General features: G+C 47.3%; 3 protein-coding genes across 4 annotated transcripts; 2 read left to right on the top strand and 1 right to left on the bottom strand.

The window, feature by feature from the left end:
* Positions 1–11,188: 11,188 nt before the first annotated feature.
* Positions 11,189–17,002, top strand: PTPMT1 (protein tyrosine phosphatase mitochondrial 1). Its single transcript, XM_070383334.1, has 4 exons — positions 11,189–11,705; positions 11,810–11,890; positions 14,392–14,583; positions 16,668–17,002. Exons 1-4 carry the CDS (start codon positions 11,325–11,327, stop codon positions 16,824–16,826), a joined length of 813 nt encoding a protein of 270 aa, XP_070239435.1. The 5' UTR covers positions 11,189–11,324; the 3' UTR covers positions 16,827–17,002.
* Positions 17,003–17,348: 346 nt separating this feature from the next.
* On the bottom strand, positions 17,349–22,139 carry KBTBD4 (kelch repeat and BTB domain containing 4). Of its 2 annotated transcripts, none has more exons than XM_005898959.2 (4): positions 21,998–22,139; positions 20,468–21,088; positions 19,425–19,531; positions 17,349–18,972 (listed from the first exon to the last, which is right to left on the bottom strand). In XM_005898959.2, exons 1-4 carry the CDS (start codon positions 22,014–22,016, stop codon positions 18,112–18,114), a joined length of 1,608 nt encoding a protein of 535 aa, XP_005899021.1. In that variant the 5' UTR covers positions 22,017–22,139; the 3' UTR covers positions 17,349–18,111. The 2 variants fall into 2 exon arrangements, with proteins under 2 accessions (XP_005899021.1, XP_014334670.1); XM_014479184.2 differs by having other exon boundaries at positions 21,868–22,008.
* Positions 22,137–26,892, top strand: NDUFS3 (NADH:ubiquinone oxidoreductase core subunit S3). Its single transcript, XM_070383336.1, has 7 exons — positions 22,137–22,238; positions 22,349–22,414; positions 23,534–23,631; positions 23,838–23,987; positions 25,110–25,235; positions 25,349–25,468; positions 26,645–26,892. The coding sequence occupies exons 1-7, from the start codon at positions 22,166–22,168 to the stop codon at positions 26,810–26,812; spliced, it is 801 nt and encodes a 266-aa protein (XP_070239437.1). The 5' UTR covers positions 22,137–22,165; the 3' UTR covers positions 26,813–26,892.
* Positions 26,893–26,936: the final 44 nt, after the last annotated feature.

The raw sequence follows: 26,936 nt of genomic DNA, 5'->3' as shown, positions 1-26,936 counted from the left end.
AGCTGTGGTGTTCCCTCTCTGCTATTTATCTGGAGCCGGGAGCTGGCTAAGCATGTCCGAGGGCACTAAGGCTGTCACCAAGTATACCAGCTCCAAGTAAATATAATATGCCTAGCCGCTGTTAACGGAGAAGGCAATGGCACCCCACTCCAGTACTCCTGCCTGGAAAATCCCATGGATGGAGGGCCTGGTGGGCTGTAGTCCATGGGGTCGCTAAGGGTCGGACACAACTGAGCGACTGCACTTTCACCAAACTATGGTGGAGGTAAAGAAGATAATGGCGACCTCCTTCAAAAGATCCTATGCATGCACTGCTACACTCAGTGCCCCCAACCCTGCAGCAGGCCACCGCCAGAGACTCCCGGACACCCACAGGCAAGTCCGGGTCAGTCTCCTGTGGGGTCGCTGCTCCTTTCTCCTGGGTCCTGGTGCACAAGGTTCTGTTGTGCCCTCCAAGAGTCTATTTCCCAGTCCTGTGTAAGTTCTGGCAGCTCTATGGTGGGGTTAATGGCGACCTCCTCTAAGAGGGCTTTTTCCCATACACAAGTCTGCTGCACCCAAAGCCCCTGTCCCTGCGGCAGACCACCGCCAGCCCGCACCTCCGCAGGGGATGCTCAGACACAGTTCTGTGCCAGTCTCTGTGCGCATAGGGTTTGTTTGAGCTCTCTGAGCATCTCTGGTGGTGTCTGAGGTGGCGCTGCTCCACCATAGTTTGGCCCCAGGAAAATAGCAGGGAGGGAACACAGCTCCACCCCTCAACAGAAAATTGGATTGAGGATTTACTGAGCATGGCCCCGCCCATCAGAACAAGACCCAGTTTCCCCTCAGTCAGCCCTGCACCCTATCCTGAGCTAAATGGGAGCAGCGGCCACACCTGTCCTGCTAACCTCTTCTCTCTCTGGTTCTCAAAGTGTCCAGCTGGATAGATAGTTCTGGACGGGCAACCAGAAACTTTCCCCTTCTATCTGCCTCCGGACGTACGGCCAGTCCTTGCCGGACGCTAGTGCCACTCTTGAATCTAATTACCACTAAGCCCAGAGTTGGGCGGCAGAACAGTTACATGAGGACTACAGATTCAGCTTCAAAGGGCTTCACAATGAATACAAAAACACTCAGTAGTCCAAATGCAAAAAAAAGCCTGCTGTGAGGTAAACAAGGATGAAAATTCCCATTTAAATTTTTGCCTTCCAAATGGATGAAGATTTGTTTTTAAAAATGTTAATGAGGGTTCGGGGAAGCGAGCCTTTTTCCACGTGCTGGTGGGAGTAAAATTCAGATAGTCTGGAGGAATCTGAAGGTTTACATATCTTTCTAGGAGCATTTCTTGAGAAAATAATCAGGATAAGAGCAGAGATGGATCATAACATTGTTGGAATTGCATAAAATTTGACACAAAAACAGAGTGATAAAGTATGATATATCCATAGCCTAGAATATTATATATATATATATATGCTTTTTCAAATAATTGTGAGCAAATGTTCATGACACAGAGTGAATGAAACAGGTGATAGGACTTCCCTGGTAGTCCAGTGGTTAAGAACCTGCCTTGCAATGCAGGGGACTTGGGTTCAATCCCTAGTCAGGGAACTAGGAATCCCACCTGCTGCAGAGCAACTAAGCCTGAGCGTGTGTCACAACTAGCGATGCCACGGCTAGGGAGTCCATTCACGGCAATGAAAATTCTGGCAGGATGCAACGAAATCTTGGGTTCCACAACTAAGATCCAACACAATCAAACAAATAAACAGGTGACAAATTAATAGGTACAGTAAGATCCCATTTTTGTTAAACAGCATGCTTGTTGACAGAAAGAGATAAAACCCAGAAAGAGGGCTTCTCTGGCGGTCTAATTATTAAGAAAGTGAAAGTGAAGTCGCTCAGTTGTGTCTGACTCTTTGTGACCCCATGGACTGTAGCCTACCAGGCTCCTCTGTCCATGGGATTTTCCAGGCAAGAGTACTGGAGTGGGGTGCCATTTCCTTCTCCAGGGGATCTTCTCAACCCAGGGACTGAACCCGGGCCTCCCTCATTGTAGACAGACACTTTACCATCTGAGCTATCAGGGAAGTTATTAAGAACTACCTGCCAATGCAGGGAACATGGGTTCGATCCCGGAAGATCCCACATGCCTTGGAGCAGCTAAGCCTGTGAGCTGAACCTACTGAGCCTAAGTGTTCCAACTACTGACTTGAAGCCAAAAATAAATTTTTTTAAAAAAAGGATGATCATACAAGTGAGGAATAGGAGGCTTGGTTAAATATTTTAATAAATATTTTTTCTGTGTTTTTTTTTTAATTAAGATTTATTTATTTTTTTATTGTCCTGGGTCTTTCTTGTTGGCGAATGGGCTTTCTCTAGTTTCCTCGAGGGAGGGCTACTCATTGCAGTGGCTTCTCTTCTTGTGCAGCTCGGGCTCACCAGCACTCCAGCTCAGTTGCCCGGAGGCATGTGGAATCTTCCCAGACCAGGGATCAAACCAGCGTCCCCTCCATTGGCATGTGGATTTTTCAACCACTCTGCTACCAGGGAAGCCCCTTTCAAGTCCTTTAATTTTAGTCATTCTGGTGCAAGTGGAGTGATATTTTATTGTGGTTTAATTTTTTTTTCCCCTAATGGCTACTTTACATACATAATTCTTATTGACCATTTGGATATTTGTGTGTGTGTGAATCGCCTATTCAATCTTTTTTCTCTCTTTTCTCTCTCTCTTTTTTTTTTCTTGTTTTGGTTTGGAGGTGTTCTTTACATATTTTGAATACAAGTTTCTTGTCAAATATATGGGCTTCCCAGGTGGCTCAGTGGCAAACAGTCGGCCTGTGATGTAGATGCAGGAGACCTGGGTTTGATCCCTGGGTTGGGAAGATCCCCTGGAGAAGGGAGAGGCTACCCAATCCAGTATTCTGGCCTGGAGAATTCCATGGACTGTATGGTCCATGGGGTCGCAAAGAGTCGGACAGGACTGAGCGACTTTCACTTTCACTAAACTCAAGGAACAAAGGTTCGCCTAGTCAAGGCTATGGTTTTTCCTGTGGTCATGTATGGATGTGAGAGTTGGACTGTGAAGAAGGATGAGCACCGAAGAATTGATGCTTTTGAACTATGGTGTTGGAGAAGACTCCTGAGAGTCCCTTGGACTGCAAGGAGATCCAACCAGTCCATTCTGAAGGAGATCAGCCCTGGGATTTCTTTGGAAGGAATGATGCTAAAGCTGAAACTCCAGTACTTTGGCCACCTCATGCGAAGAGTTGACTCGTTGGAAAAGACTCTGATGCTGGGAGGGATTGGGGGCAGGAGGAGAAGGGGACAACAGAGGATGAGATGGCTGGATGGCATCACTGACTCGATGGACGTGAGTCTGAGTGAACTCCGGGAGTTGGTGATGGACAGGGAGGCCTGGCGTGCTGCGATTCATGGGGTCACAAAGAGTCGGACAGGACTGAGCAACTGATCTGATCTGAAACTCAAGGAGTTAAATGACCTTGTACCCCATGACATGGGCAGTTTTACTCCCAGTACAAGTGAATACTTATTCCCACCCCCCCCCAAAAAATGGTTTGTAGTACCTTTATTAATAATAGCCCAAACTGGAAATGATAGATAAATAAATTATGGAATATACTTACAACAGGCTATTTATATAGCAATGAAAAGGAACAAACTACAACTGTATATAACAATATGGATGAACTGCACAGACATAAAATGGAGCAAAACAAGTCATAAGAAAAGAGCATATGTTGTATGAGTTTATTCAACTGAAATTTGAATATGGGTGAAAAAAAGAAAAAAAGTCAGAATAGAGATTATCTTTGCTAGGGAAAGAGCATTGGCTATTGATTGGAGGGAGCTCCAGGGAGTTTTCTGGAGTATTGGAATGTTTTATGTCTTATTCTGGGTGGAGTTTACATGGGTGTGTAGATATGTAAAATTTATCAAGCCATACACTTAGAATCTGTACAGGTTCTGTGGCCAGGGAGAGTAACAACAAACAACCCTTTAGCCAGACCTGCAAAAGAAAGAAACATGCAGTGCATAGGAAGCATAGAATAGTGACAAAGGTAAGATGTTCAAACTTAACTCGTGAATAATTAAGGGATTCTCATTAAAACAGTGTGTACTTTTTTTTACTGTCAGAATGGGAAACTAAGTAATTTTTTTAGAAAACTTCTTGGCCACACCGCAGGGCATGTAGGAATCTTAAGTTTCCAAACAAGGACCAAACCCAAATCCCCTGCCATAGAAACTCAGAGTCTTGACCACTGGACTGCCAGGGAAGTCCTCTAAATTAAATAATTAAATTTAGAAGGTTGTTAAAATTGTGAAAAAACATACAACAGGTACTCAATGTATACAGATATAGCGATGTTAGAAGAAAATTTAACAGTAGTTATTACAATTAAAAATAGTCTCTCAGGCTTCCCTGGTGGCTCAGTGGTAAAGAATTCCCCTGCAGGGAAAACAGATTCAGTCCTTGATCCAGGAAGATCCCACATGCCTCGGGACAAGTAAGTCCAGGCTTCGACTACTGAGCCAGAGTTCTAGAGCCTGTGAGCAGCAAGAGAAAGCACTGCAATGAGAAGCCTGAGCACCGCAAGGAGAGAATAGCCCCACTTGCTGCAACTGGAGATGGCTTGTGCACTGCAATGAGGACCCATCGGTTCAGTTCAGTCGCTCAATCATGTCCGACTCTTTGCCATTGCCAACTTCCAGAGCTTACTCAAACTCATGTCCACTGAGTCACTGATGCCATCCACCCATCTCATCTTCTGTCGTCCGCTTCTCCTCCTGCCTTCAATCTTTCCCAGCATCAGGGTCTTTTCCAATGAGTCAGTTCTTCGCATCAGGTGGCCAAAGTATTGGTGTTTCAGCTTCAGAATCAGTCCTTCCAATGAATATTCAGGACTGATTTCCTTTGGGATGGAATGGTTGGACCTCCTTGCAGTCCAAGGGACTCTCAAGAGTCTTCTCCAACACCACAGCCATAAATATTGAAAAAGAAAATTTCAATATAGCTTTTTGCCCAAGCTAATTAAGGGCTGGGATTCACAACCCAAGGGATGAATGGATAAACAAAATGTGACCAGGCTCCTCGGTTCTCTGGGCAAGAATACTGGAGTGGGTTGCTGTGCCCTCCTCCAGGGGATCTTCCCGACCCAGGGATCGAACCCGACCCTGTATTTCTTAAGTCTCCTGCATTGGCAGGCAGGCTCTTTACCACAAGTGCCACCTGGGAAGCCTATATATATGTATATATATGTATGTGTATATATACGTATGAGTACTACTCAGCATTGAAAAGGAAGGAAATTTTGACACCTGCTGCAGCATAGATGAAACTTGAGGGAAATAAGCCTGTCACAAAAGGACAAATGCTATATGATTCTACTTATATGAGGTACCTAGAGTACTCAGGGTCATACATAGAGACAGAAGCTACAGCGGTGTTTACCAAGAGCTGAGGGGAGGGAGACATGGCGAGTTTGTTCAATGGGTATGGAGTTTCAGTTTGGGAAGATGAGAAAAGTTCTGGAAATGGATGGTGGTGATGGCTTAACAACAATGTGAAAATACTTAATGAACTGTACACTTAAAAGTGGTTTAAATGGTGTATTTTATAGTATGTATATTTGGTATAGTAAAAAGAAAAAAAAAGTTGGACTTCACATTGCAACCGAGTAATGCGTTCTTGCCTGGATAATCCCAGGGACAGGGCAGCCTGGTGGGCTTCCGTCTAAGGGGTCACACAGAGATGGGCACGGCTGAAGTGACTTAGCAGCAGCAGCAGCAGCAGCAATGCACATACATTAGGATAGGTTAAGCTGTTGCAACAATTAGACCTAAAATAAATAGCTGAAACAAATTAGAAATTTATTTCTCTCTCCCTTAACAGATGAGAGCAGATATTCCCAGTTAGTGGGAGGATGAAGATAGGTGGTTTCTACTCTAAGTAGTTCTTAGTGACCCAGATTAATGAGGACTCTGCCACCTGTAACTGGTTCCTGGCATGGTGATTCTAGCCATCACCATTGCTATTTCATCTCACAAGAAGAGAGAGAGGGTATGGGAGAGGTTTGTGGAGGATTTATGGACCAGATCCGCTGGTCCTCGTCCTTGAGTACATTACTGGTGCTCACATCCCATTGGAGATAGAACTGAGTCCTATATCACTTCCCATTCTAAGGGACATTGGGCATATGACTGCTCAGACATTGTAAAAAAAAGTGAATAAAGTATTTTTGGGACTTCCCTGGAGGTACAGTGGTTAAGAGTCCGGGTTCCCAATGTAGTGGGCATGGGTTAATCCCTAGCCAGGTGAGATCTCAAATGCTACATTGCTCAGCCAAAAAAAAAAAAAAAAATTTTGGTGGACAGTTCCTAAAAAGGAAAAAAACCAATCACTGGGGGATATGCATATAAGAGTGGTTTTCTCTGGCGCTGAGATTGCAACAGACATCTACTTTTTATACCATGTAATTTTGAAGTGCTTGCATTTTTTATAATAAGCATGTATTACTATTATAATCAGAAAATAAAAAGCAAATCCAGGGTGGAGAGAATAACAACAAAAAAAATATTTGACTACGTAAAAGGTGAAACTACTTACTGATACATTCTTCATTAATAAAAATGGAAACCAATCTAAATTTCCATCACAGGAGAATGGGGAGGTAAATGATGGTATAATCATATAATGGATTATTAGAGAGCAGGAAAATTTAATGAATAGCACCTACACACAACAATGCAGTTTAATCTTTAATGAAAAAGTCATACAAGATTATCTGCTGTACCTATCATTTTCATTAAGCCACATTGATGTGCTAAAAACCCTATTTAAAATTTTTAGTTTGAAAATACTTTTTAAAAAAATAGGCAGGAGGGCATCATGAACCCCCAAAGAACATCATTCTGGGGCTTCCCTGGCGGCTCAGTGGTAAAGAATCCGCCTGCTGATGCAGGAGACATGTGTTCGATCCCTGGTCCGGAAGGATCCCACGTGCCTAGAAGCAAGTAGGCCCGTGTGTCACAACCACTGAGAGTGTGCTCTAGAGCTAGGCAGCTGCAGCTGTTGAAGCCCCTAGAGCCCATGCTCTGCAACAGGAGAAGCCCGCACACCACAGCTGGAGAGTAACCCCCACCGACCACAACCAGAGAAAAGCCCGGGCAGCAGAGAAGACCCAGAACAGCCCAAAATAAACATAAACTAACAAAATTTTAAAGAATGTTACTCTGACTCAACAATGGTTCATATTTTGCCATATTTGTCTAATCCGTCTTTTTTCCTTGGTGCAGTCTTTTGAGGCAAGTCCCACACGTGTCATCTATTTCTACTCACTTCCGTAAGCATGTAGTCAATATATTTAGAGACCATTTTCTTACATTGTAACAATGCCATGATGACATTAACAAGTTAGCAGTCATTCTTTGGTATTATTTCAGTCCATAATCAATTGTCTCGTCATTTCGAAAAATGACTTTTAATAGCTGATTCATTTGAATTAGGATCTAAATGGCTTAAGTGTTTACTTCTGGTTGTCTTGCCTCTAGGACTCCTAATCTGAGGTAGCTGCTCTCTCATTCTTTTTTTTTTTTATTTTCATTGGAGTATAGTTGATTTACAAACATATTATTTTCAGGTATACAGCAAAGTGAATCCGTTATACTCCCCTCTCCCCCTTTTTTTCAAGTTTTTGACTTGTTGAAGAAACTGAGTCAGCTGTTCCTGCCAAGTGTCCCAAATTCTGGATTTGTCTGTTGCTCCCCTATGATTACATCACTTACCCTTCTACCACCTAGGGCTTCCCTGATAGCTCAGTTGGTCAAGAATCTGCCTGCAATGCAGGAGACCCTGGTTCGATTCCTGGGTAGGGAAGATCTGCTGGAGAAGGGATAGGCTACCCACTCCAGTGCTTCACTTGTGGCTCAGCTGGTAAAGAATCTGCCTGCAATTCGGGAGACCTGGGTTAGATCCCTGAGTTGGGAAGATTCCGCTGGAGAAGGGAAAAGCTACTTAGTCCAGTATTCTGGCCTGGAGAATTCCATGGACTGTAGAGACCATGGCGTCAGAGTCAGACAGGACTGAGCAACTTTCACTTTCACTTTTCTATCACCTGTGTGTGTGTGTGTGTGTGTGTGTGTGTGCGCGCGCACGCGCGCTCAGTCATGTCTGACTGTGATCCCATGGACTATAGTCCACCAGGCTCCTCTGTCCATGGAATTTTCCAGGCAAGAACACTGGAGTCGAGGGGATCTTTCTGATCCTGGGATCAAAGGAGCGTCTTTTGGGTCTCCTGCATTGTGGGCGGATTCTTCACCACTGTGCAACCTGGGAAGGCCTTATCACCTACATCTCCTATAAATGAACTTTAGCCCTAGAGGCCTGGTAAAAGTCAGGCTTGACTTTTTTGAGGTTGGTGGTGTGAGCATCACACTGCATTACATCTGGAAATGTGATGTTCAGGTAGGTTGTCCTGATTTCAGCAATGCAGAGATGTATCTGTGGTTCAGGTAAATCAGCCTGATCCGTCCATGGTAAAGTTTCGTATCATCACCTTATCTCATGCTTTTATACATTGGTGACCATTGACAGTATCAATTATTTCACTAGAAATTGCAAAATGCTGTCTTTCTAATCCTGTCTTTCCTTCCACATTTATTGGCTAAAATGCACAATCCTGAGTTTCTAATTTCATTATTCCTTCCATATGCATTTACAGGAAGTCTGCTGTAAATAACTTTCCCTCACCAACTGGAGGTATTTGGTTACCCCAAAATATAGTTCATACAGGAAAGGCAAGAGAGAACAGAAATCTTCACTGATATTGTCCACTGACATATCCTAAGTATTGGAATATTGTTTGGAATATATAGGACACTCAATAAATATTTTTTAATTGAATGGGAATCCATATATTGGAATATGATGTACATCTGAAAAGAATGAAGAAAATGTACATCTATCTCTATTGACATAATACTTACAAATAATGTTGAGTGTAAAAAGCAGGAAATAGAACAATAGGTATAGGATGAGTCAATTTTTATAAAATATATATAGTCTCAATGTAGCAAAAAGGATTAGTGGATGAATGTGATAAAACAAACAATAAAATGCTAATTGTTGAGTTTGGATAGTGATTATATGAATTTTCCCTGTTGAATCTATTTAATTTTTTATTATGAAAAGGTTCATCACAAAATGTTAGAAAAAGATATGCATGTAAAAATCTGTATTTCTGAAGAGTGGGTTTGGGGGTAAGGATGAAACTTTTCAGGTTATATACTTTATATAGAGCAAAACTTGTAAACTATCTTTTGACACAGTAATTCCACTTTTAGGAACCTATCCTAATATAGTAATTCTAAATATAAAAAAAAGTAGAAAAAAATTTCATGTTGAAAATGTTTTATAATACAAATGTGGAATTATCCTGAATATCTAAGAATAGAATGATCACATTATGGTATCGTAATTAGGTTCGTTATAAATGATAAAAATAATGTAGTAATATTGAAAGTGCTTATGCGGACTTCCCTGGTGGCTCAGTGCTTGACTCTGGGCTTCCACTGCAGTGAGGCGTGGGCTCCATCTCTGGTCAAGGAAATAAGATCCCACACACCCCATGGCAGCAGCCAAAACGAACGAACGAACGAACACAGTGACACAAAATTTCACCCAAATGACACCGCTGATTTTTTAAATGGTGTACGTAAATCACATAGCACTGTTATATGACTCCAAAACTCCGTGCTTGGATAGAAAAACGTGTATACAGAAACAGAAAGTAAACGAATGAGTACCAAGGCCTGGTGTGTTGAGGGAAAACACGGAGTGATTATTCTAATGGGCATAGGGTTTCTTTGGGAGATGATGAAAGTATTCTACAATTGATTGTGGTGATGGTTGTACAACTGCAAATATACTAAAAGCCATTGAACTGTACACTTTAAATGCATAAATTGTATGGTATGTGAATTATATCTCAATAAAACTGTTATAAAAAATTTAATGATACCACATGAAAAGAAAGTTGGAAGAAAAAAATGTGTTTGAGGTGGTAGGATTACGGGTGATTAAATTCTGCTTTCCTGTATGTTCCAGTTGTTATTCACATGTGTCATTTGTAGTAGGAGATAAGCTGTTTTAAAAAGCACAAGATGTGGAGAAGGAAATGCCGAGCCACTCCAGTATTCTTGCCTGGAGAATGCCATGGACGGAGAAGCCTGGTGGGCTACAGTCCACAGGTAGCAAAGAGTGGGACATGACTGAGCGAGGAAAAAAAAGCACAAGATGTACTTTTCAGAGTGCTATTTAACTATAAATAATCAGTGTGACAACTATTCCTCTTGCTTACTTGTAGGTTGTAGGTTTTATGTTTATCATAATATATATATTTTTAAACCTCTATTTATTTAATTTTTGGTCTAGCCTATGCAAGGCTGTGGGATCTTATTTCCCTGACAGGGATGGAACTGGCGCTCCTTGCCCTGGGAGCACAGAGTCTTAACCACTAGATCGCCAGAAAAGTACCTACGATAATATTTTTAATATTAATATATTTTCATAAATAGAGCAGATATCACTTGTATCTATTTTTCATTTGAAAAGACCCTGATGCTGGGAATGATTGAAGGCGGGAGGAGAAGGGGACGACAGAGGATGAGATGGTTGGATGGCATCACCGACTCAATGGACATGAGTTTGAGTAAATTCCGGGAGTTGGGGATGGACAGGGAGGCCTGGCGGGCTGCAGTCCATGGGGTCGCAAAGAGTCGAACACGACTGAGCGACTGAACTCAACTGATATCTATTTTTCACTATGTACATATACACACACACACATACTTACTGCAGTTTAGTTAGGAGGCGGGAGCCAGGACTTCAGGCAGATGTGGGGATGTGGTGGGAAGGGCCGGACGAACCCAGGTCCCCTATTTGATCAGGCCCCTCTCCTTACTATCCCTTCGGCTCTGAGCTCTGGACTCCCTGGCAGAGCCTCTTCCCGGTCCTGTCCCGCCCTTCGGTGGGGTCACCGTCCCCTCGGTCTGGCCGGTGGTTGGCGAAGGTGCCCCAGGCTCACTGGCCGGGGTCACAGTTCCACCCGCAGGGGTCAGGGCCCCCCACCCCCCACTGGAGTCACAGCCCCTCCCTCGGGAGGCGGGGGCTCACTAGCCACAGGCCGGGGTCACAGTTCCCCACACGCGGTAGACTCCCAACCTCGGGTCCACGGGACGGGCCCTCCCTCGGCCCGGGGCCCCCTTTCCCGCCCGGGAAGCCCGGGTCCCTCCCCCTGGCGGCCGGCGGCCCCTCCTCCCGAGCCATGGTGTGGGTCCCGGGGGCCCCCGGCGGTCCCGGCGACTCCCCGGGGGCCGGGCCCGAGGTCGCGACGCTCGAGAGGCCCGCGCCGGCCGGGTCGTCCTCACTGGGGGCCGCGGCCGCCTCGCCGCCCCCCTGGCCCGGCCCGCGGTCGCCCGCTTCCTGCCCGGCGGTGGGCGGGTCGCCGCTGCGCCGCGCCGGCTGGGCAGGGATGGCGGCCGGCACGTTGCTGGAGGCCGGTCTGGCCCGGGTGCTCTACTACCCGACGCTGCTCTACACAGTGTTCCGCGGGAAGATGCCCGGCCGGGCGCACCGCGACTGGTACCACCGCATCGATTCCACCGTGCTGCTGGGCGCGCTGCCGCTGCGGAGCATGACGCGCCGGGTGAGCCGGGCCGGGCCGGGCCGCGGCAGGGCCTGCGAGCCCGGCGAGCGCCGCCCGGGCCTCGGCCGCCCGCCCCTTTCTGAGCCCCCTCTTTGCCTCGGCAGCTGGTCCAGGACGAGAACGTGCGCGGGGTGATCACCATGAACGAGGAGTATGAGACGAGGTTCCTGTGCAACTCCTCCAAGGTGAGGCTCCGGGGCCCGGCGCCCCGCCTGCCACCGCTCTACCACTCCGGGGTCTGGGCGAGCCCGGAGGAGGTTGGGGGGAGGCTGTGCTGTAGGTGACCTTGCCCCAGACACGGGCGTCCCAGGCTTTTTTTTTTTTTTTTTTTTGCCTCTGAGGAGCTGGTCTTGCGGCTGAATGGGGGTAGAATCTAATTTGTGAATTAGAAATTGATGTGAAAGGTATTTCACAGTAGAGTTGCCCAACTTTGATTACTCCTTTCTGCACACGTATATTCTCGGTTTGGTAACTCACATCAGTAACCAAACTTGAAAGGCAACGTTTCTTTTTTGGCTACGCCTTGCGGCCTGTGGGATATTAGTTCCCCAATCAGGGATCAAACCTGCGACCCCTGCAGCTGGAAGAGCAGAGTCCTAACCATTGGACCACGAGGGAAGTCCTGAAAGGCAACTTTTCTCTGCCTTGCTTTCATTCGTTCAACACTTAATGAGCACTAAGTATGGATCCGTCACTGTTAGATATTCAAGACGAAGGCCCTATAAACTGTAAAAAGGAAAGCTACCCCCAATCTCTGATAACTGTATCATAAAACTCTTTATAAAAACTGCATAGAATTCATTTGGTTTTTATTCGAGGGAATTTCACTTATATGTTAGAGATGATAGTGGAACTCCAAAGCATGGTCATAAATGAAGTTCAAGCCTAAAACCTAGTTTTCATTAGATGTGAGTGGTTTTTTAGTGGAACTCTTCATGATGGTTATTAGGTGTTGCCCTGTCTTTCTAGTGTTTGACTTCTATTAGCACTGCACAATTATCTTCCCTGTTTACGGTACTGATAGAGCCTAATGAACACGCAGTTATTTCAAACCATAGATCTTTTTTGAAATCTAAAAAAATAATTGTGACTCACATTTAAAATCTATTGATCAGTGATGGCATACATTTTTAAAGAACAGATAGCAATTCCTTGGATTTCCCACAGAACTTTGCCACAGAATCTCAGAAGTTAGTAGCCAAAATGTGTTATTAGCCTCAGTGTGGTCGGTCCTGTGGAGCAAGCCACAGAAAGTGCTTGGTCTCTGGGTGTGAGGCATCAAGATCTGCTATCTTCTCTCACTAGCCTAGAGAAAATAAATCTCCAAGGCAATGGTTCTGATGTTTTAATATGGCTAAGCATTATCTAGTGGTAGTGGTGTTAGTAACTCAGTCATGCCCAACTCTTTGCAATCTCGTGGACTATAGCCCACCGGGCTCCTCTGTCCATGGAATTCTCCAGGCAAGAAGACTGGAGTTGTTTGCTGTTTCCTTCAGGGGATTTTCCTGACGGGGGATTGAACCCGGGTCTCCTGCATTGCCACCTGATGCGAAGAACTGACTCATTGGAAAAGTCCTGATGATGGGAAAGACTAAAGGCAAGAGGAGGAGGGGATAACAGAGGATGAGATGGTTGGATGGCATCACTGACTAGATGGACATAAGTTTGAGCAAGCTCCGGGAGTTGGTGATGGACAGGGAAGCCTGGCGTTCTGCAGTCCATGGGGTCACAAAGAGACACGACTGAGCGACTGAACTGAACTGACTGACTCCTGTATTGCAGCAGATTCATTACTCTCTGAGCCCCAGGGAAGCCCCAGGGAAGCATTATCCAGCTGTCTGTTAAGACAGCACATTCCTAGGTACAACCCCTAAGAGATTCTGACTCAGGAACTTTAAATCACGGCCTAAGAACGTGACTATCTGATCTGATCTGATCTGATGTAGCAGGCTCCCCAAGTGTTTGATGTAATTGATGTGTAAACACACACTGCCAGATTTAGCTGTTTTTGGTTAATTTCGTTAGCTGTATAATATGTTGACCTTCATTCAGAGTCATGTGTCTGATTTGCTAAAGAGATTAATAACAAAAAGTCTACCTCAAGTCTTAAGGCAAAAAATAAAAAAGTTACCCAGTTTGCCAGAGGCCTTATTTCTTCTGTTGATTCTTTTCTTCCTTCTAAGCAAAAACAAAAGTAGGTACGTTATTTTAATTTTAAAATAACTCTTATTTTCTACCACATACCCCTCTCCAAAAAAGTGGTAAAAAAGAGAATACTTACGGGCAGAGAAATAGAAGGCCTTGCAAAATGTAGTAGTCGAACCCTGCAGCTGGATCACTGCACAAGCACCAAGGTCATGCAAAAAAACTGTTTACGCAGCTTTCATCGATGAATTTTATACAGTTTGTGTTTTGTCGCTAAAGATTCAAATACTAAGAACGCTGTAAATCTTGGACATAATTCTAACTCAGAAGCATTGCTGTTGTTTGATGAAAGACCATGTAAGTCAGTCATCTTAAAGACATTTCTGAAAGAAGTTTCTTTTTAGGCCAACAGTATACCGCATATATTACCATACACCGTGAACCTTCCTTGTTGCTTTGCTGCCTCACGGGACTGCCTCTTCCTGCCACTCACATCAGGCGTTTTTCATTTTCTTTTCTGTGCTGGCGGACCTGGCCCCAGGAGTGGGAGAAAGCAGGAGTGGAGCAGTTGCGGCTCAGCACGGTAGACATGACTGGGGTCCCAACCCTGGCTAACCTCCAGAAGGGAGTCCAGTTTACCATCAGGCACCAGTCGCTAGGCCATTCTGTCTATGTGCACTGTAAGGCCGGGCGCTCCAGGAGCGCCACTATGGTGGCCGCGTATCTCATTCAGGTAGGTGCCCTCTTCTCCCCCATTGTTTCTAAAAGCAATCTGATTTTTATTTTATTATTTTTAAATTTTTATCTTTTGGTTGCACTGGGCCCTCACTGCCGACTGCAGGCTTTCTCCAATTGCTGTGAGCGGGGGCTACTCTTCCATCGAGGTGCACACGTTTCTCACTGTGGCGGCTTCTTTTTTATTGCCGAGTACAGGCACTGGACGCTGTACACTGTACTTGGGTTTCACAGGTGGCACTAGTGGTAAAGAACCCACCTGCCAGTGCAGGAGACATTAAGAGACCTGGGTTCGATCCCTGGGTCGGGAAGATCCCGTGGAGAAGGGCATGGCAACCCACTCCAGTATTCTTGCCTGGAGAATCCCATGGTCAGAGGAGCGTGGCAGGCTACAGTCCATGGGGTCGCAAAGAGTCGGACACGACTGAAGCGACTTAGTCCGCAGGCACAGGCACTAGGCTCCAGGGGCTTCGGTAGTTGTAGCTCCCGGGCTCTAGAGCGCAGGCTCGATAGCTGTGGCTCTTGGGCTTAGTTGCTCTGCATCACGTGGAATCTTCCCGAACTAGGGATCAAACCCATGTCCCCAGCATTGTCTGGTGGATTCTAAACCACTGTACCCCCAAGGAAGTCCCTCTTTATTTTGGCTGTGCTGGGTCTACATTGTAGTTCACGAGCTTCTCTTGTTGCAGGGTGGGCTTAGCTGCCCTGCAGCATGTGGGATCTTAGTTCCCCAACTGGGAGCGCATCCACATTGCCTACATTGGAAGGTGGATTCTTTACCACTGGGCCACCAGGGAATGGACTGGTCCCCTGTACAGCAGCTCTCCAATCTACTGGCGGACCTTGCTGGAAGGAGTCGCGTTCCCAATCTTAGGCCATTGGGAGGTGGAAAACATCTGAAATTTGCAGACAGGCTGCAACTTGCCACCTGTGTGACCTTAGGCAAAAGTGGGTGACCCTCTCCAATGCTCAATTTCTCAAACTAAATGTGTTACAAAACTCAAATAAGAACTATGTCAAACACTGACCTGGAGCAGGCAAAGAATGGAATTGCAAAGGATGTTAATACAAGCGAAAGGCTAGAAACATTTGTTATAAACGGTCCGTCAGGAAATACAGTGCTGTAGAGAACAGTGCTGATCATGGCTCTAGAGGATTCACATCTTGTTAAGTATTTCAGAGCACAGTCCTGGTTATTAGTTTCTAGAAACAGTGGCTCCAGCAGAATTTTGCCTATCAGTTTGATGATTGGCAGCGGAGATGCTTTTAAAAACATTTAGAAGCCAGCACTCTCTAGTCCATCATTTCCTGTTACACACCCCAGCTCATTTTTCTTACCTGTGAGGCCCCTGAAGAGCCCTGACTAATTTAGATAGTTTAAGGTAAAAGGAAATGTAAAGATAAACGGCCTGGCCTTGTGTTACTGTGGCCTGGTGAATATATGATTTAACGGCCTGGCCTTGTGGTACTGTGGCCTGGTGAATATATGATTTAACAATACTAAAGCTTTGGTCATTAGGAGTCTGTTTTGCTGGAAACTGGCTGTCAGGAGATATTTTGGGCCAAGTGAGAATTGAACCAGCAGACTAAAAATCTACTTTCTTGGTTCTGTTGCGTTCTGAACAAATAAGTATCTTGAGGACGTGAAGATAGCCCTCCTCGAAAAATTTTAAAAGTACTCTTCTAGCCACAGTGACAAGTTATGACATCAATTGTGTACTCTTTCCAGGAAACTCTTGTAACCAACAGCCTAGCTCAGAGAGGGTATTTAGTAGGCCTAGGCCCGCGTGAATTTAGGACCTCAGCTTCATGTGTTCAACCTCCTAATTTTCCAGGGTTTGGCAGAACAAGAATTAGGTAGAAAGACTGACTTGTGTCTCCTCAACCCACCAGCCTGCTGCACAGAATTGTGGGACTGGCTGGCTGAGGGGCTAAAGTGTTCTCCCACTTGTAATATGTGGCTCATGGTTTCTGTTTCTGTTTTTAAAGAAATACTGAGAGCCCTTGAGCACCGGTTATCAGGTCAAGGACCCCTTAACACCTGCTCCTTCCTTTGTCTGACTTCCCAACCCTGCACTTCAGGTGTACCACTGGACTCCAGAGGAGGCCATAAGAGCCATCACCAAGATCCGGTCCCACATCTACATCAGACCTGGCCAGCTAGAAGTTCTCAAAGAGTTCCACAAGGTGACCACTGCAGGGGCGGCCAAGACGGAGATTCATCACACACCCCTGACATGACACAGGTGGATCAGGAAGAATGCAACACAGCACTGCTTCCTACAGAATGAAAGTGCTTAACAGGACCAAGGGGGCTTAAGCCCAGACTTGACATAAGGAAATGTGCTAAGTGGGGGTTAATTTTGCTCCCTTTGTCTTGTTTCATTTTCCTGAAATAACACTGTTGTGTGGCTAGATTTCATGTGGCTTCTGTTCATGGGGCATGGGGAAATGGGACCAGGCTGAGGGTTTATAAGATCAAAGAAGCCTGTCGTGCACCTGATGTTGTGCCTAATACTTAGCCCCGTAACTCAAAGACGTTTAACACTAGGAGAAGGGCAGAGAAATATGCAGCCCCGGCTCTTTCCCACCGTCGGAACGCTAACCCACTGGCCTTCCGTGGCTGTCCTCGGGTTGGCGCAGTCGTCCTGTGTGTAGCAAAGGAAGCGCGGGATTCGGTCAGTGTTGCGACTTAGAAGTGTATGGGGATGTAGTCAGTTCCCCTCAGGAAGTCACCCCTTGAGAATTCAAAACACACACATATCCCTTCAAAAACTTTTATTTGTGTGAACAGTTCCTAGCTCTTGATTTATCTTAGAGCTTTTAAAAGAGTAGTGACCTTATATATTTGAGTTTGAAAAAAGTTTCTGCTATTAACCAGAAATAATCCTTTCTACTTCTTTCTGGCTTACTCCTTGGAATAAGCCAAAAATAAAACCAAAGTGTACATATTCTGACGGAGAGATGAAAAACAATGGACGGCACATCCTGAATTCTAGGGTAGACTCTTGCTGGTGAAGGACACCTTCGGTTTAGTCCATTTTTTCCAAGCAACACCTGAAGGAGAACTCTAACACCTAATTCTTTGTGGGAAAATGACCAACGAGCCACTTTGCAGGCTACAAAAAAAAAAAAAAAACGGAGACTGGGCATCTTTCCTTCTGTCCCAGGATCAGGGGTGCTTCTATTTAACATTGATCAGGTAGAGAGGGGAGGCTGTGCCTAGGGGTGGAGAAGAGGCTGGCTCTAAGCCATCTGTAGTGAGTGAGGCTCAAGATTACAAGGGGGTGGCGAACAGGCTGGCCTACTCTCAGTTCTAGCAGCCGGTGAGCAGCAGCAGTCTAAAAAGCCCCAGACAGAACTCTCTTTTAGGAGTTCAGGGAAGGGCTGTGGCGCTGCTTTTCTAACATGTATCAGAAAGTAACATAATACCCCAGTTGGGGGGCCTCGGGGGACTTTTGAGTTTGGATGGGGAGGTGCTGGAAGGAGGGAGGGCAAACGCCAGCCGCTCCTGCCCTCAACAGCCTTAGGCCAACACGAACTGCAAATTGGTCAGCAGCACCTTAATGCCTCTGGTGACAGTTACAGCTGAAGTGGCAGGGTCAAGCTTGTAGGTGTTGGCATCCCCTTTTTTATATGGGTCCCGGAAAACATAGATGCTCCCGTTACAGCTGGCGATCTTCCAGAGGGACGGGGCAGAGCTCCAGGCCTCGGGAAGGCAAAGCCGGGTGAAGCTGTCTAGCAGGGGGTTGTAGCACACCAGGGAGTCCCCCTCGGCCACGATGAACACCAGGTCCTTATGCACAGCCGCGTGCATGCGGCCCGCGAAGGGCAGCACATAGGGCTTCACGTGGCACTTGTCTGTCTCTGTGTCAAAGCACTGGATGAGTCGGGACGGTTTGGTAAAGAAGTCCAGGTCATTCTCCTCCCCCCCCAGTAAGTAGATGATCCCGTTGAGGTTGGCACCGGCGGCCCCTGACACAGCCACCTCCAGCTGGGTGGTCTCAGTCCAGACATTATCACCCACCCGATAATAGATGACTGCGTTGGAGAGGGTGTCCTGCAGCGTCTTGCCACCCAGGGAATATATGGCGTCCTTCCCTGGCACAGACACCAGGGTGTGCTGGAGTCGGTCTCGGGGCAAAGGTGCACACCACTCCCAGTCCACGGTGGCGTTGTTGCACTTCCACATGCGCCGCGGGATGGACCCTCCCACCACGTACAAGTCCCCGCCATGCTTGCAGGCTGCTGTGATCTGGTGGCACAGGCTGTTTTGGCCACTGACACTAATGGAGCCATCCTCCGCACAGTGCAAGGACACAGCCAACGAGTGGGCACGAGAGGGCTCTTTCCCGATCAGGTAAATGTGTACATTCTCCCCAATTTCCTATTGGCGAAATTAAAGTTATAAATGGTGTCTAGCAGCTCGAGGCTAAAGGCGCAGCTGAGACGCACACCCTTGCGTCCTGGGCCACACCCTGGATCCTGCTCTGACCCACCCCTTCTAGCTACTGTGTGTCACCCTGACTCTCCTCTGACCACTGTCTTTCAGACACCTTATGTTGGGAGAGAAAACCTGTTACACTCATCCTCCCAGCTTTCTTTGTAACTATGACGAGTTAGTGCTTTGGTCATTAATGCAATGATGAAAGTAGTTCTCTCAAGGAGCTTTGGAGCCCAGAGGCTGCTGGCTTCTAGGCTCATATACATATCCTCCACCCCAGCTCTTATCAGCTTTAAGCCAGAGACTTACTTGCCAGCCATCAAAGAGGCCAAGCTGATAGATGGCTGGAATGCATGGATAGTATGGTGTCCCAACCCTAAAGAAATCTGCCTTACCTTCAAGCTAGTCCTGAGTGACTCTGAAAAAGCCTCTCTTTCTTCTTTATTAAAATTGATCCAGGCTTCTATTGCCTCTGTTGGGTTCTGGGAACATGGAACTCCATCTGCAAGAGTCAGAGGAAAGGTATGGTCAATGGCAGTCTGAGGATCCACAAGGGAAATTTAGAGTCAGTGGCTTCAAAAATGTGAATCTCTTTGTTAGACTACCACCATGTATATATATGTATGTGTGTGTATGAGAAATTAACCTAAAATTGCCCTGTTTTTTTCCTTAATCAAAATGGATGACTTGATATTCTCCTATTTGCCATGGAAGCAATCTACTAGGCTACAAAGCTCACACTTGAAGTACAGTTATACCTCACTTGCAGGGTTAGCACTGTTTCCTAAAAGTTGGCCAGTCACTTGAGAAGCTTCTTATTTAGGTGTCTGACTCTTTGCAACCCTATGGACTGTAGTCCGCCAGGCTCCTCTGTCCACGGGATTTTCCAGGCAAGAATACTGGAGTGGGTTGCCATTTCCTACTCCAGGGGATATTCCCAGCTCAGGGATCAAATCCACGTCTCTTGCGTCTCCTGCATTGGTAGGTGGATTTTTTTTTTTTTTAACCACTGTGCCACCTGGGAAGCCCCTAACTATCTTGACTCACTGTCAGTTTACTCAGGTAACCAGTCCCACAAACACGTGCCAAGTATAGAAGAGAACACTGATGCACAAGAAAGGTTAGAATATAAATGCAGGTAGCTCCTCACTACCTTTCGTGGCTAAGTGCAGCTTTTTTTTTAATTCAATATTTGCATATAATGTGGAACGCTGCTTTGGTTTCCTAAGCTCTTCCTCTGGAAGGGCCTGTCTCTGACATTAACTACTAAATGTAAACTCAAGCTCTCTCTCAGAAGATATCTAAGTAAACTCTTATCAAGAATAATAATGTAAACTAGCACCAGGAGTCTGAGGATACCCTTGTCCTAAAGGAGAACTTTCAGCGGACGTCACACACCCATGCAGCTAGGCATGACGTTCCCTCTCCCTCTGCTTACCCGAGATGATATCGGTGAGTAGATGGTGGGGCAAGTGAAGAAATTCCTCTGTGCTCTGCAGCTGGGCCAGGTGGGCCTTGGCACAGTGCTTGGCAGCGGTGTAGAGCTCAGGATCACTGTGTCGATCTGCCAGCCACATCACCTGCAGGCAGTTGCCCACCTGCACTGTGCGGGCCAGAAACCGAGAACATTCCTCAAAGAGAGACGTCAGCTGATACATGTCTGACACCTCATAAATCTCCTGCAGCTCCTCCGCTCGGAGTTTCACGGTCCCGTGGTAGATATAATCAACCAGGAGCTGGAAGACAGACTCGCTGACATCCTGCAGTACAATCACCCGGTTGTGAGCCTCCTTCAGGTTGGAAGTGAACATGGACCGGAAGAAGCAGCTCTGAGCCGAGAGGACCAATCGGTGGAGCTGAAACTCCCGTCCTTCCACGGAGATGGTGACATCAGCAAAGAGCTCTTCCTCCAAACACAGTTTCATGATGCCCTGGGCCACACGGCCTGAGTGTGACCTATCTTTGAAAGTGTAGTTCACAAAGTAGTTCTCATCCATGGATGCTCCAGGTTCCTCTGGTGATTCCATGGTGGTAGCCAACTTCTCTCTCTGCCAGCTGTCTGTAAAACAACACCACCTTGAGTAACTGAAGGAAGCCACAGTCTATGAATCTAACTGTCCAATTCAGGGAGAGAGAAGGGAAAAGGGAGGAGGGCACCGTCAACCCAGATTAGCCTTAGTCCTGGCCCTGCTAATGACAACTCTGATGATCCCCCTGAACCAAAGCTGGGCTCATTCTCTCACAGTGACATCACATACCTAATAAAATCAAGATTTCCTACGCGAGGTATTTCCCTGAGAAAACACAGAGAACCCCTTTTCCATGATGTAACAAGAGGCTTGGTATTCAGGTCAACATATGAGAGCAAGGGACTGGAGGAAGCCTGTCATTTTAAAAAGTCCAACCAAATAAGCCCTGGACATAAAACGTGTGGAGGCTCCAGGCAGCAGAACCCGACAAGAAGACCCCTACGTCCTTGCAGCCAGGCTCCTCTTCCCTGGCGCAGGGAATCCAGACCTTACAATATAAGATTCAGCCTGGGACATCTCTCAGCTCCCCATCTGCTCTTTTCTGAGCCTCTCCCTGGCACTTCCCTGCTCGCCCTAATGACTCCCCAAGGCTTCGTCCAGAACGCGAGACGGAGCTCGATCCTTCTCCGGCAAGGGGCCAGAGGCGGCCCATCGCCACGTGCAGTGTCCCCGCTCCACCTGGAGTCGCCCGGGAAACGGTCGCCAGGGAAACCGTTCTTCTCTTCCCCTCCCCCTAGCCTGGCCCGCCGGCCCTCAGCAAAAGCTTAGCTCAGGGAGCGGGGGAGGGTGTGGAATGTGGAACCCAGACCTCTCGTCCCTTCTTCTCCTCTCATCCGACTGGTTCTTTAGGATCCTTGCCTTCTCTCCAGCCTCTGTCACACCAAGCTAGGGCGGCATTCGCCTCACGGTCTCCCCACCTGCGGGCTTTGCTTTCTCACCTGCCTTCCCTCCTTTCATTCCGAAGCCCGGAACCTGGAACCTCTGCTTCTGGCCCCGCGTCCGCCCGGAAGAACGTCTGATGCACACTTCCGCTTCCGGTCCGTTCCCTTGGGGGGTCCGTGTCCTACGGGCCTGGCCTCGGGGGGGCTGGTGTACATCCGGGAAACATGGCGGCGGCGGTGGTGGCGGCGGCTCGGGGTTGTTGGCAGAGGCTCGTGGGGTCCGCGGCGCCGGCCAGAGGTGACCAGTGGGCAGCCGGCTGAGGCCCGGGGCAGGAGCGGCGACGCGCCCAGCGGAGGGAGTCCCTCAGGCCTCATCCTGCGCCTCAGTGTCTCTGTCTTCCCATGCAGTGGCCGGGAGACCCTCGGTGCTGTTGCTGCCCGTGAGGCGGGAAAGCTCTGCGGCCGACACGCGCCGTGAGTATGTGCGAGACCGGGCCCTTCTCGGGACTGCAGGCGGGGCCGCGTTCATTCCCTTTGTCAGATGCTTGCTTTGCCCTTGTCCTGGCCCGTCCTTCTCTGCGTCCTCCCGGCAAGCCTTTGCTTGTCCTTGGAGAGCTGACTGCACGCGTCCTTCTTGTGTCCTTGGGCCTGTTACGGCCCTGTTGCCGCTTGTCCATTTCTGTCTCTCTGTCTTGATTAAACTGTAAGCTCTTTAAAATGAGAAGCATAAACTCTGGGCCTCTGAGCCCTGTTATAATAGTAGCTCATGTTAATTGAGTGCTTATTGTATGCCAGGCACCTTGCTAAGCGATTAATGAATGATCATAGTTCCCACAACAATCTTACGAGGTAGATAGTATTATGCTCTTATACGGTAGAGTAGGAAACAGTTCAGAGAGGTTGACCAGGATCACAGCACTAGTAAGTGATAAAGCAGACCTGCCTGCTGCCAAAGGCGCAGAAAACAATTACTCTGCAGCCTATGATTTGTAGTCGCTCCAGTGATTTAGTGTGGCACGAATGAGCGTATGGAGATAAGTTCCAGTCAACATAAGCCGCCTGAGAATCAGGAGACCTGATATTTCCCCCTTTCTGGGCCTCAGTTTCCTGGTCTGTGCCAAAAAAAAAAGGTTTCAACTACATAATCTGTGAGGACTTTTCAGCCCTGAAGTTCTTAGTTTGAGAACCTACTATGAGCCAGATGTTAAGGAGATACAGAGAATCATAAAAGCTCTAGTTCTCACACTGAAAGAGCTCCTAGTGTGGTAAGAGAACTGAGACCCATGCTGCTTTAGCAGAATTGCAGGCATTGAAAAGGAAGAACTGTGGAGTAGTTTTAAGAAGAAGCAAACACCCCAGCTGTAATAATAGGTGAGTCTTTATGGATCGTGCAGGTAGCATTTCCCCAGCGTTTTCATCACTTCCTGTTCCGTGGAAGAGGAACTTTCTATCTTCACCTTTCTCAGGGTTCTACAGGGAGTCCTGACTGGGGAACAGCATGACTCACAAGCTCAAGAGACTAAGCAGGGCTCAGTCTGCAGGGCTGCCTGCTGCCTTCTACTTTCCTTTTCAAAATACGCCTTCTCGTTCCAGCCACTGTCAGACCACGGAATGATGTGGCCCACAAGCAGCTCTCAGCTTTTGGAGAGTATGTGGCTGAAATCCTGCCCAAGTATGTCCAGCAAGTTCAGGTAATATTCACTACCGGTGTTTGGATTTGGATCAAGAAAGAGCCATGTTCTCAGGGCATGTGGGAGTGGGCAGCCTGGAATCAAAGTACAGACTCCTGCATCCCAACTTGGTCTTCTCTCTCTGCCTTAAACCAGGAGATTCCAACTGAAGTTGTCTGCTCCGTCTGTAGCTTTGTTCCCTCTCCTCTCCTGTTCTGTGTCGTCAGGTGTCTTGCTTCAATGAGTTAGAGATCTGTATCCATCCTGATGGGGTCATCCCAGTGCTGACTTTCCTCAGGGATCACAGCAACGCACAATTCAAATCCTTGGCTGACTTGACAGCGGTGGACATCCCCACCCGGCAGAACCGTTTTGAGGTCAGTCAGGAGATTTGAGGTTTGGAGCATGAAGGAGGGAAGGGGACAGAACAGTTTCAGGGTGACAGTTGCCTGTGGGAACCGTAGCCGCCTTAGTTTCAGTTCAGGTCAAACAAATACAACACAGCAGTTAACGGGGGTCTCTGAATCAGGGAGACCTTCAGTTTTAGTTGTAGCTTTGCCATTAATAAGCCGTGTGACTTCAAACATTTTGTTTGGTCTCTCTGAACTTTAGTTTTTCTTATGTGCGAAATAAGTGTTTTTAAAAAGTGTGAAACCACCCTACCTCACAGGGTGGTTGTGAGTATTCACTGAGATAGTTCAGGTAGGTTGCTAGCACACAGTACATTCTCAGTACATTTAGCTGTTGTTGTTTACTCGTCACCTACTCTTTTTGCCAGATCCTGGGATCGAAAGAGAAGTAACACCCAGTACCTGCTGCCCTCCAGAAGTCCCCCACACTCTAGTGAGGGAGAAGGACACGGAGAACAGTGTACTGTTGGGGGAGGGAATAGCAGCCCGCTCCAGTGCTCTTGCCTGGAAAACCCCACAGACAGAGGAGCCTGGGGAGCTGCAGTCTCATGGGGCTGCAAGGGTCAGACATGACCGAGCAACTAAACCACCGCCATAAAGTAGATACAGTGACCGTTACTTACACTCCAGAAAAGCCTATGAAAACAAAACAGGTTCAACATATTGATATGTATTTTTTTACAGTTTACTGTAATCACATAATTCATGGGATGTTGTAAGGACACAGGAGGAGCACTTAGCCCACTCTAGAAGGCTTTTATGAAGGGAGAGAGAGAGTTTGTGCTGACTCTTGATGATAATTTGGAGAGCAGGTATTAGTCCCATGGAGGGTGGGGTGGCGGGGAGGAGTTGGGAGACGTCCAGTAGTGTGAGCAGAGATAAGCATGCTGACAGGCTGAGCTAGTGTTGCTTAGGCGTCTGCAAGGAGTTGTGAGTCTTGGAGCATCTTGGGGTTTTGAGCTTCAGGACAGAAGGCAGGTTCACAGGGTGGAACTTTATCCCCTCATTATGGTCCCACTCAAGGACTTCTGTCCCAGACCCCTCAGCCTGTGGTCATCTTGGTCCTCTGGCTCCCTCCATTCTCCCTAGATCGTTTACAACCTGCTCTCTCTGCGCTTCAACTCGCGGATCCGTGTGAAGACCTATACGGACGAGCTAACGCCCATTGAGTCTTCTGTGCCTGTGTACAAGGCCGCCAACTGGTATGAGAGGGAGGTGAGTTTCCGCACGTGGTGGCCCTGCACCTGGGCCAGCTGCGAAACAGACCGGGTTCAGTGGATGCAGTGCAGCCCTCGCCTCTGTGACGGCCAGTCGCCTCTTTCTTCTAGATCTGGGACATGTTTGGAGTCTTCTTTGCTAACCACCCTGATCTAAGAAGAATCCTAACAGACTATGGCTTTGAGGGACATCCTTTCCGGAAAGACTTCCCCCTGTCTGGCTATGTTGAGGTAGGAGCCTTGGAAGTATGAGAGGGAGGGACTGGTAGGGATGCTGGGCAGGAATTATGGCCAGTGGATCGTGGTAGGTTAAGAGCATCAATGCTGCACTCTATCGGAGCTCCACTCTGACAGTTTCCTTATATGCAAAATGGGAACAAGAGTAGCACCTAACAATAGTAGATTTGTAGTAAACTAATTGATGTGTTTAAAACCGGTGTATTGTAAATGCCCAACTGTTGTCACCCGTTGTTTTAATGGCTTTCATGGTCATTTTAATGACCGAGGCAGATTTCAGGACACAGTTTGTCACCAGGGTCTGAAAGTGGAGTGTCTCTTTACCCTGCCTGGATCTCTTGAGAAGGCAAGACACTAAATCTTCAGCCCTTGAATTCAGTGCTTTACTCGCCACTGCAGCGTGTTGCAGCTCATTAGCAGGAAGGTGGTTTATTGTATATAGACATACATGGTTTCGTAGCAAAGTAACTTTAGAAATGTTGAGGTAGTGGCAATCCAGCCCTTTCTCTTCAGTACCCAGATGCTTCTGTTTTCTTAATGTTTAGCATGGTCCCATTTGCAGCAGCTGATTGTCCTCGCCTTATCCGACTGTTGATTTTCCAGTAACAGAAAAAGTCGTGCCAAGTTTACTACCTTGCATCTTGGCAGTGATAATGCCAAGGCCACCAGGCCTGAACTTAAGTGCTTGTCAGCTTAGGTTTATTCTTTTCAGCCACTGACTTGCTCCCTCATCCTGGGCAAATGCTTACCATCAACTTATAGGGTGTGTGGAGGGAATTCCCTGGCGGTCCAGTGGTTAGGCTTCCATGCTTTCACTGCCATGGGCCCGGGTTTGATCCCTGGTCAGAGAACGAAGGTCTCACCAAAAGGAGTATGTGGATAGGTGGGCAAGGTCCGTTCTGGTGGAAGAAGAGCTCAGAGCACAGGATGTAGGGTAACGGGCTGGGAAGCCTGCCTGGGTGATGGCAGAGCTTGAGGTAGAGGCCGTTTTAGATGGTGGTTGGATTGTGACCTAATGGGTAACACAGAGGAGGATGGAGACTTAAAAGAGGCTGGGACAGGAGTCCAGGGCAGAGGAGTAAGGGGGCTGAGGAAAGCTTTGGGAAAGTGGGCCTTTAGTGGCTGTCACAGGCTTTCCTCAATGCTCAAGCCTGCCTTTTTCTTCTCCAGTTACGCTATGATGATGAGGTGAAGCGGGTGGTGGCCGAGCCGGTGGAGTTGGCTCAAGAGTTCCGCAAGTTTGATCTGAACAGCCCGTGGGAGGCTTTCCCTGCCTATCGCCAGCCCCCCGAGAGTCTCAAGCTTGAAGCCGGAGACACGAAACCTGAAGCCAAGTAGTTTCAGGGAAGGCATGTGGATCCTAGAAAGCACCTTACCTATAACTGAGTGTCCTGTAAATAAAATCCTACTAGACTCACCACTTTCTGCGTGCTTACCATAAGTAGAAGTGAAGCTTGGACTC

This window comes from Bos mutus, chromosome 15 (genome assembly GCF_027580195.1).
Source record: "Bos mutus isolate GX-2022 chromosome 15, NWIPB_WYAK_1.1, whole genome shotgun sequence".
In the NCBI taxonomy this organism is placed as follows: domain Eukaryota; kingdom Metazoa; phylum Chordata; class Mammalia; order Artiodactyla; family Bovidae; genus Bos; species Bos mutus.
The sequence above is the reverse complement of the archived record's forward strand: the minus strand, read 5'-3'. Positions and strand labels throughout refer to the sequence as shown.

Coding starts and splice junctions, on each gene's coding strand:
- NDUFS3 (XM_070383336.1), top strand. CDS start 22,166: ATGGCGGCGGCGGTGGTGGCGGCGGCTCGGGGTTGTTGGCAGAGGCTC. Junction 22,239..22,348: donor GTCCGCGGCGCCGGCCAGAG/GTGACCAGTGGG, acceptor CTTCCCATGCAG/TGGCCGGGAGACCCTCGGTG. Junction 25,236..25,348: donor CCAACTGGTATGAGAGGGAG/GTGAGTTTCCGC, acceptor TCTTTCTTCTAG/ATCTGGGACATGTTTGGAGT.
- PTPMT1 (XM_070383334.1), top strand. CDS start 11,325: ATGGTGTGGGTCCCGGGGGCCCCCGGCGGTCCCGGCGACTCCCCGGGG. Junction 11,706..11,809: donor TGCGGAGCATGACGCGCCGG/GTGAGCCGGGCC, acceptor TTGCCTCGGCAG/CTGGTCCAGGACGAGAACGT. Junction 14,584..16,667: donor TGGCCGCGTATCTCATTCAG/GTAGGTGCCCTC, acceptor CCTGCACTTCAG/GTGTACCACTGGACTCCAGA.
- KBTBD4 (XM_014479184.2), bottom strand. CDS start 21,892: ATGAGAGGAGAAGAAGGGACGAGAG. Junction 21,089..21,867: donor AGGAGAAGAAGGGACGAGAG/GTCTGGGTTCCA, acceptor GTTGTTTTACAG/ACAGCTGGCAGAGAGAGAAG. Junction 19,532..20,467: donor ACTCACCGATATCATCTCGG/GTAAGCAGAGGG, acceptor TGACTCTTGCAG/ATGGAGTTCCATGTTCCCAG.